Source organism: Pteropus vampyrus, unplaced genomic scaffold (genome assembly GCF_000151845.1).
Source record: "Pteropus vampyrus isolate Shadow unplaced genomic scaffold, Pvam_2.0 Scaffold34, whole genome shotgun sequence".
Classification (NCBI taxonomy): domain Eukaryota; kingdom Metazoa; phylum Chordata; class Mammalia; order Chiroptera; family Pteropodidae; genus Pteropus; species Pteropus vampyrus.
Genome location: NW_011888815.1, coordinates 7,223,706 through 7,232,797, shown reverse-complemented (window position 1 = coordinate 7,232,797; position 9,092 = coordinate 7,223,706). Strand labels below are relative to the sequence as shown.

Here is a 9,092-nt window from a genome sequence, read left to right as displayed (position 1 = left end):
ACGACCCTGGATCTACGGCCCTGGATCTACGGCCCTGGCAGCCGCAGGGTAAGACGCTCGTGCCGCCAGCCGGAGATTCTGATTCTGCGCATGGCAGCGAAGGGAGAGCAAGCACGCTCGGTGGCACAGTTTGGTACAGCAAACACAGAGGACAGCCTAGCGTGATGGGGTGACACACGACCACCTCAAGCACGGGAAGGTGCCCGGGTGCCACCGGACGGCTGAAAACACACGCACGGCGTCAAGGTATCTAGAAGGCTTGATCTGCGGACCTCAAAACATGTTCAGACGTGTGAGCAAACACACGTGGAGTTCGTTCATGCGTGTCTGTATGTGTGTATGTGTGTGTACACACCGCAACACACACACGTATGCTATATGGTGTTATCTGCATGCACACATACTACACACGCATGCACGTCACAAGCACAAGCACACACACATGTTGCATGTTACAGGCACCTGCACACAACACACACATGCACGTGTTCCATGCTGTTGCAGGCATGTGTACACGCCACATGCACATACACATATGTAAACGTTACACGTGTACGTTAGACACAGCATAATTGTTCTTAAAGACTCATGAAATTGCACAGCTGTTCCCAGGAAGGGACATTATTGGGAGGCTGAGTACTTTGGTGTTGCTCAAAAATGTTTACCGTGTACATGAATTACTCCTTCAGTTAAAAAACGTAACTAAAAAAATAATAACACGGGTTTGGTTTTCATGCTTCCTAAGACGGGATTCTCTGAAAAACAAGCCAACTCCTAGGATTTCAGTGACTTCGTTGATTAGGCCAATGACGAGATCACTATTAAAATCACGTCAACGCTGCCGTTTCCATGGGCACCGCACGGTGTGAGTTCAGGAAAACTGTGGCCCGGAGCCTGGAATCGTTCAGTGTGACGGGGGGATCAGAGGTTTGCGTTTCAGCAGAATCTCTGAGGTGCCTTTTCCTCCCTCCTCGGGCAGCGCGAGGGGGCAGGACGGCACCCCCAGGTCCTTTTTCAGCTTGGAGAATTCACTGCCTCAAAGCCCTGTCGCCCGGTCCCTGCCAGGCGGATGAGCGAGTTGGGGAAGCCAGCATCTTTTGATGGGCGAAGCGATAAGCTCCGGCGCCCTTGACCCCGGCACCGCGGACTCGGGCTTTTCCTCCACGCACGGAGCTGCAGTGTCAATGGCAATGGGGAGACCCGCCATCAGAGAACGTTCTGGAACAGCAAAACCGGCGCCTGGAAAACCCGCCCCGTGAGCTGCGCTGCTGGAGGGGGCTCCGCACACAGGCCTTTACGGAAGGAGAGGTACAGGGGGCTCTCAGAGACGGCTTTGTGCTAGACCTTTCACAAGAAAGTGTCCAAAAAAATGCTTCTTTTTTTCAGTGACACCGGATGACCAACTTGAACCTGACCTCGTTCACACTGAGTGGACATCAGAACGGAATGAGGCTCATTGCTTCTCGGAGACGTATTCTGAATACCTGGCCCTGGAGGCTTTCCAAAATTTTTGCCGTGGTGTTTATTAAACCTCTTTAACTAACAGACGGAGGGAACAGACAACAAGCAGTACGGGCAGCAGTAACACCTGTCACAGACCTCCTGGCCCAGTGTGGGGACCGTAAAAACGGCCCAGGAAGCACAGCTCGAAGTATTTATGACCTGTAATTATTTATTCATAAGTTATTTATGACTCCGCTGGTCTGAATTTTACCGTAAAAACAGCCATCCAAATTATTTTTGGACGAGGCCACCGCACAAATATGACCATTCGAATGTACATAACTTTACTTGGAATTTTACGATCCGTCTGCAAACAAGTTATCTTTTATAGATAATTCCTCACCCAAGGATCAACAGCCCTGAGAGACGAACCCCACTGAGGAAAAGCGTTCGCAACAGGCCTCCTTATTTTTACCCAGGTGTGGGCCTCGACGTTTTAGACGAAAATAAAAAAAATTCAGGGGGCTTTTTTCTTTTGCCACTTTTCCCTTTCCCTTTTGCCAGGGCCCGTTCCAGGGGGGGGGGGGCCTCCTCGTCTAGCTCCCCAGATGCGCTCCGCTGGCCACCAGCAAGTCATCCTCCAGAACCGCTGCCCGTCCCTTCCCCCGTGTGCCCTGTGCTCTGGTGGCTTCACGAGGGAGTGGCTGAGCCCACCTCCTCACACGCTCGTGCGTGGTCCGCATTTTAAAGCTGGAGACGGCCTTCTAGTCGACCGAATGTCAGATGCTCAACCCACGGCCTGAGCGAGATTCACGCCAGCGACTCTCTGCAGCCCGGAGTCTGGTTCTCGCATTCGTGGGGAGAGACTGTTTCTCGTCCCTTCCAAGAGAAGTCCCTACGTCTGGGCTCGGCCTTCGTTTCTGGATTTCTCAGCTAGCTTTTAAGGTCTTTCCCACCCCCTAATTATACATACAGCTTTTTAAATGTTATTTTATTTTAGTTTTTATTTTATACTTAAATCTAAAATCCACACGGAAATTTCTTTTTTAGTTTACGTGAGGTTGAGAGTCTAGCGTGGTGATTGTCTGTCCCTTTCTACCTGGAGAAGTGGTTACACCTACACTCCTTATTCTAACAATAAAACATTTCTTTTCCCACAAAACGGAAACGTCACCGTCGTCATAAAGTCCTATGTTGACTTAGGTCAATTTTTGGGCTCATCTGTTTCACTGGGGATGTGTTACGGTTTCGATCACATGTAAACACACACGTGACTCATATGTGCACATCGTGTGTATACACACATGCACGGCAAGCCATCGAAAAGTACCACAGGCGGACAGAGTATTTTGTTCACCTCCTGCAAATATGTCTTGGCCTCTGTGGCCTTTCTTATCCCTACCTCACGCCATCTGCGCTTAGGACCACGTGACAATATAGACCTATTAAAGCCCAAGAGTTATACTACATTTAAAATGACCTAGATACCGGCTCCCGTCCCACGGGACAGCATGCCGAGGGCACCATTGGCGTTAGAAGTCTCAGCTCTCAGGGCTGGTTTTCACGTGAGGGTCAGGTCGACACCTGACCGAAGATAATGAACAAGAAGAACCCTTTTTCCTAAAAATAGTCTCTGCCGAACGGGCCGTGTTGTGTGAACAGCACGAGCATTCTAGGGAAAGCTCCGTTTCCGAGGAGTTTGGGGGGAGACCCCAAGCCCTCCTGAATCTCAGCCTAGGACAGCCCGTGGGGCCGAGGATGGCCATGTTCCCACGTGGACTTCGCCTGATCCCGCTGTGTGGCTGAGGACATCGCAGGACTGCTCTGCTGGCGCCCGTCATGCTGGGCTGAAACCCGGCTCGGCTGCTGAGCAGCCACGTGGCGATGTCAGTCTACACGTCGAAGTCCTAACCCCCGGCGTGATGGTGTTGGGAGGTGAGGCCTCTGGGTGTGACGAGGTTTAGACGAGGCCATGAGGGTGGGCCCCCTGGTGGGGTTAGTGCCCTCATGAGAAGAGACACCAGAGAGCTTGGTCCCTCTCTCTCTGTCACGTGAGGGCACAGCAAGAAGGTGGCCATCTGCAAGCCAGGAAGAGAGACCGAGCCAGGAAGAGCCGACCACGCTGGTGGCCTGACGTCGGGCCCGCAGCCTCCAGACGGCGAGGAAGCACCGCTCAGCTGTCGAGGCCCCCAGCCCCTGCGCTGTGGTGAGGAGGCCCAAGACGCTCTGGGGGCCTCGGTGGCCCCATCTGCAAGATGGGGAACCAAATGCACATCTCACCTTGTGAGGCTTCGAGAAAGACTAACATCTGTGACGTGTGCAGGGCAGAGCGCCCACACCGCAGGCCACCCGCACACGGTGGCTGCTAGTCTCGTCAGACCACAAACGGGACAGGGGTTCAGGGTACCTCAGGCCACACGCGTCACACAAGCGAAGGACACAGCCTCACTTCCAGGGTTTTTGGTCAGATATGGTCATCTCTGGCACTCCCGCGGGGCACTGCGGGAAAGCCCTATAGAGCAGGGGTCCCCAACTCCTGGGCCGCGGACCGGTACGAGTCCATGGCCTGTTGGGAACCGGGCCGCAAAGCAGGTGAGCGGCGGGCGAGCCAGCAAAGCGTCATCTGCCTCTGCAGCCGCTCCCAGCGCCAGCATCGCCGCCTCAGCTCCGCCTCACACCCTCAGGCGTTCGATTCTCACAGGAGCACCGGTCCCTGGGGCCACAAAGGTTGGGGACGGCTGCCCTAGAGGGCGAGGCCCCTGGCGGAGCAGGGGGCAAGAACCCGACAGCATCCGCACCTCCCAGCCCAACACACACCTGTCTCCGTGCCGGAGCGCGGGCGGCCCCTGGTGGTGAAGAAGGAGATGCGCTTTGTTTTAAGTCCGTCTTCGTTTCTGGAGGGAGGAAGAAACGTCGGCATCTGAGGAAGGCTTAACGAAGACCTCGGGATGGGGGCTGTGACCGCATTAGGCCGAGGCACGCAGAAATAAGGGGGAAACTTCATCAGCAAGGTGTGGGGCCCCCCTGCAGCTGACGTGTCAGCGTCGAAGGCCACGACCTGCTGATGGCACCTGCTGTGCTCGAAGCGTTTTGGGGGAAAACTGTCCGGAGAAAAACTGTCGAATGCAGGTGTGACAGGCGGTTCCATGCCTGAGCTTTTCCACTCCGGGCAGGGGTGGGCGTTTCTGTGCCCAGCCCAACAGCCATTACTTTTTGGGGTGCTCTCAGGGGAGCTCTGTTTGGGGTGTAGACTCCGTGAGGTGCCACCGAAGTGGCCTTCGTGTGAACCACGGTGGTTGGTCCCCAGGCCCCGAGGGCCGGCTGGGCACATGCCCAGATTTTCTCCTTTTATGAAAAGACCTTGGGTAGGGGACCCTTTTATTTAATCTGTATGCATATTGCTTCGCGATTGGCAAAACCTTTTGCACAGATGACCGGGTGGGCTGAAGCGAGAACATTCTCCACCTCTGAGAGTTAGGAATGCGGGGGCACGGCCTCCCGTCCTCGAAATTCATACGCTCAAGTCTTAGCCCCGGGGCCCTCAGAATGGGGCTCTATTTAGGGACAAGGTCTTTACAGAGGTGATTCAGAGGAGATCAGGGCACAGACTCTCCCAGAGGGACGACCCTGTGAGGGCGAAGGTGACGAACACATGACAAGGACAGAGGCCTCAGAACAGACCGGCTCTGTCAACGCCTCGATCAGGGACTTCCAGCCTCCAGACTGTGAGGAAAGAAACGTCCGCTGTCTGGGCCCTGGTCTGTGGCCCTTCGTCACATCTCGGCCGCCCTGACGAGCACACGGGGTCGCCCAGGGACCTGCTCACGCACTTCCTAAGCCTGCCGGGGCCGGGGACTCGCTTACTTGCCAAACTGGTTTCTGGAGAGATCCAGGGTTTTGAGTTGTTTGCAGGTCCATTTCTCCGGAGGTGGCAGTGTCACCAGCTGGTTTCCCTGTAACCTCAGGAACGTGAGGGCCTGGGACAGGCAGACAGAGAGAGAGGGAGGCGAAGATGCCGTGACCAGCACAAACGTTCGCGAGGCCCAGTCTGAGGGGGAACCGAGGAGACAGGTCGGTTCTCTGAGGAAATGGGCCCGAGTGATTGTAACGGGTCCCGCTTCGCCGGTCTCAGTGGAGTGGGCTCCAGAGAGCCTTAAAACTCACGAAATTACACCAGGGACCTTCGTAGGAGGGGGCCTTCCCTCGAGACCCCGGGGGGAAACTATTCCAGGATGGAAGGAGGCCTCGTGAGAGTGATGACTACTGTGGGCCCGGCCTGGGAACAGTGGCCACCTCTGAAGGTCCTGGAGGCCACGGTGTCACCATGGGAGGGGCACAGGATGAGGCCTCCTTGGGTGGGCTCAGGTGACATCCCAGAGAGGACCAGGGTGGCAGTGATGACACCGAGGTGGCCTGCCCCCGTTGCTCATTGTCCGCTCGCCGCGTGCCCAGGGCCAGCCATGTGGTTGTGGTGCCCTCGCTGACCGCCCGGCCCCTGGCCCCGACGTCCGCCGCTGCCTGTGGGCCCCACACGCAAACCCGGGTGCTGCGGAGGAAGGCTCTACCCTCGGAAGACTTGTGACGTCTTCCACCGAGAGGACGGGGACAGGGGCCACCCGAGCCTGAGGCCATCACCGGGGACACCAACTGGCCTGTCCACGGAGGGGAGGGGACAGGCCATCCCACTTTAAGCTCCTTATCCCGCACGCTTTGTCACCAACTTTGTTCAGGGGTCCACTCCCCCACCACCAGAACCCACCGCAGCCAGCCTGTCCGCCCAATGCCCATCGGAGGCCCCCCAATCCCCACCTGGAGGAAGGAACGCCAAAATCAAGTCGGGTGCTGGGTGGTGTGAGGGGACGGGAAACAGACCCGGGACGGGCTCACCCCGAGGGCAGAGGTCAGGGGTGGACGTGAACTGGCCAGGCGTGCCCTGCGGGTGGCTGTGACTTGTGTCTACCCCCCGCCCCCCACAGTGGACATGCTCGGGGTCCCTTCTCTGCCCAGGCGCCTATGACTTGATGGCCCTCGTCCTCGAGAACACGCATGCTAAGGGGGCCCTTGCTGCCTTTTGGGGATCCCTGCATGTGGGGGGACCTCTCCAGGCCTTGGAGGGGAGCCTGTGGGGTCCCGGGGGGCCGGCATGGTGGGATTTGGGGCCATGGCCCGTGCACTCTGCCCCGATGCCCGTTCTGGGGCCGGTCTGGGTGCCAGGGCCAGGTGACGAATGTGCCCCGTGCTCTGCGTGGAGGGGCCCCCATTCCTGTGTGGGGGGAGCAGAGACAGGTGCTGACCCACCACGGCGAGGAGGACCCATGAGACTCCTCTGGAAGAGGGCCCCTTCCTGAGTTCCCGTCAGGAATTCCAGTCCTGTCCCCTCTGGGCAGGGACACGGGGATGAGAAGCCCCGAAGGGCAGTGTCCCCGCGGCTCTGGGCTTCACACGCCAGCAGAGCTCGGGGCTCGGGGGCTCGGAACCAACGAGGGGCGCCGGGACCACGCCCACGAAGTTCAGTGTCGGAGAAGCGCCCGAGGCCCGGCTGCAGCTGCTCTGCACATTCTCACCCCAACTTTCACTTACGACGGCGCCCACGTTTTCGGCAGTTGAACTTCTCTTTCGACTTTTTAAAAAAATTTTTTTTTTTTTTTTTGGTCTCAGCAGCTCAGGAGAAGCGCCCAGATTTCACGACAGGGGCACGACTTTCTCACGAGGGCTGAGAACGAGGAATGAGGGCGCCCTGAGACTTACGTCGAGCTGGAAAAGCCCCAGGGGGACCTCTCGGAGTGCGTTTTCTGAGAAATCCACGTCCTTGAGGTGGTTTTTCCAGAACACGGCCATTTTGTCTGGTAGAGATTCCAACGCATTTTTGGGTGCTTTACAGCATTTCTGAGAACGAGAATGAGAGCGTCGTTAGCTGGTTCCGTGCAGTGAGGCACACGAGGATGACTCTCCCAATTCGATTTTAAAATAAAACCACGACACTCCGGCTGTGTCATAAATATGACTCGGTGAGTCGAGAGGCTATAAACTGTGGCTGTCCATTTCTCATCCGTGCTCCAAGGCAGAGAACAGTTTGCCGGGGTGGGGGTGGGGGGGGTGGGGGTGGGGGGACAAAGGTGGCTCGAGGCCCTTCATTCCAGAACATCTGGCCCATTGTCCTTGGACATAATGGGACAATTCAGGCCTGGGCTCTAGAGAGGAGCCAGTTTCCCACACACACATGTGTTTCAACTGGAAATACGAACGCGGGTGATGGAGAATTTCCTGGTCGACAACCAACAGCAATAAAACACAAATATTCTTTATCCTGTTCCATGGCTTTAACGAGCGAACTCCCCAAGAAGCAAAACCACCATTAACTGGCAGTCCGACGGGTGAAGACGGTTTCTTCTCCTTTCTTCTTATTTTACAGCTGTCCTAAAGGAATCCACCACCTCCCCCCACCCGCCTTCGGGCAGGAGTCATCCTGTGCCAGACACGCAAGCTCTAACTGGAAAATTCTGTGGGCGTCACAGTGTGAATCTCGAGCCCCGAGCCAGGTGGGCTGGCGTTCGGGTGACTTACTTGCCTGAGACACTTAGTTGCTGGATACTGAGTGATACTGTTAGGCTATAGGATGGGAACCGCCATCCTGCCACCCGGCGTGGTCCCCGAGGGGGAGGGTGTGGGGGACAGTGCCCGAGAGAGACCCCTGGGATTTCCCGCACGGTACTCACCAGAGGGCAGGCCCAGGCGTCAGGGAACACCTTCAGGTTATTCCTGGAGACGTTGAGGCAACTGAGAGACTTGAAAGAGTGAAGGAAAACCGCGGGGAGCTCCGTCAGCTTATTGTCAGACAGATCCAGCTCCTGCAGCTTCCGCAAGCCGATCCAGTTAGCGGTGGCTAAGGAAAAACAAACGAACAAACAAAAAACACGCCTAAATGGGTAAAAGCGAAATGACCCCCATCGAGAAGAAGACGGACACGCCAAGTCGCGGGGAACATACTGCTTTCTTCTTCAAACAGTTTTTCTAAATAATTTTTCGACGCCGTCAGTTTTTGCAGTTTTGAGAGGTGCAGGAAGCCGGGAGGCAGATGCGACAGCTTGTTGCTGGAAACGTCTATCTCCAGGAGCCTGCGGGCGGGGAAGAAGGAGGCGGGGCGTCAGAGGTAAGAGGCGAAGCGCCCGTTGCGTATTTCTGTCAACTACGCCCTGAAAATGGAGCGACGTGATGTCTATTCGGCGCACGAACGGTTCCTCGGTCCTGTGCAGGCCGAAAAGGTCCCATCCCTTCGGTGGGCCCTGGCCTCGCTGCCCGATGGGACAAAGCCTCTCACAGATGCGACGGCAAGACGGGCAGGTGCCGTCACGGCTGGACGACCGCGACCTGGCCAAGACCCCCACTCGGACGACACCGTCCGTCAGATTCCCGCGTGCAGAGGCTTCTTCGCCATGAGCCGCGGACGACCCCGGGCCCCTTCTGGCATTCTTCTCTCTGACGTGGCTTAGAGACGTAGCTTTCGAAATCAGCTCAGATCCTTCGGGGAGTGAGGCCTTGTAGGTATGTGTCACCAGTACCTCCCTCGCTGAGGTGATGTCCTTCCCTTTCCCACGCAGCCTCGAGGCTCTTCCCAAGTCCTGCACCCCCACCCCCCAAAAAACAGGAGC

General features: G+C 56.8%; 1 protein-coding gene across 1 annotated transcript in view; it reads right to left on the bottom strand.

Moving 5' to 3' along the window:
* The window catches only part of LRRK1 (leucine rich repeat kinase 1), a 119,477-nt gene that overhangs the window by 33,843 nt on the left and 76,542 nt on the right, over positions 1–9,092 (bottom strand). Inside the window, exons 8-12 of the mRNA XM_023529015.1 lie at positions 8,431–8,558; positions 8,160–8,326; positions 7,192–7,329; positions 5,308–5,420; positions 4,208–4,337 (exon numbers count right to left, since the gene is read on the bottom strand). Of these exons, the coding sequence (XP_023384783.1) occupies positions 4,208–4,337; positions 5,308–5,420; positions 7,192–7,329; positions 8,160–8,326; positions 8,431–8,558 (676 nt within the window). The remainder of the gene's footprint in view (positions 1–4,207; positions 4,338–5,307; positions 5,421–7,191; positions 7,330–8,159; positions 8,327–8,430; positions 8,559–9,092) is intronic.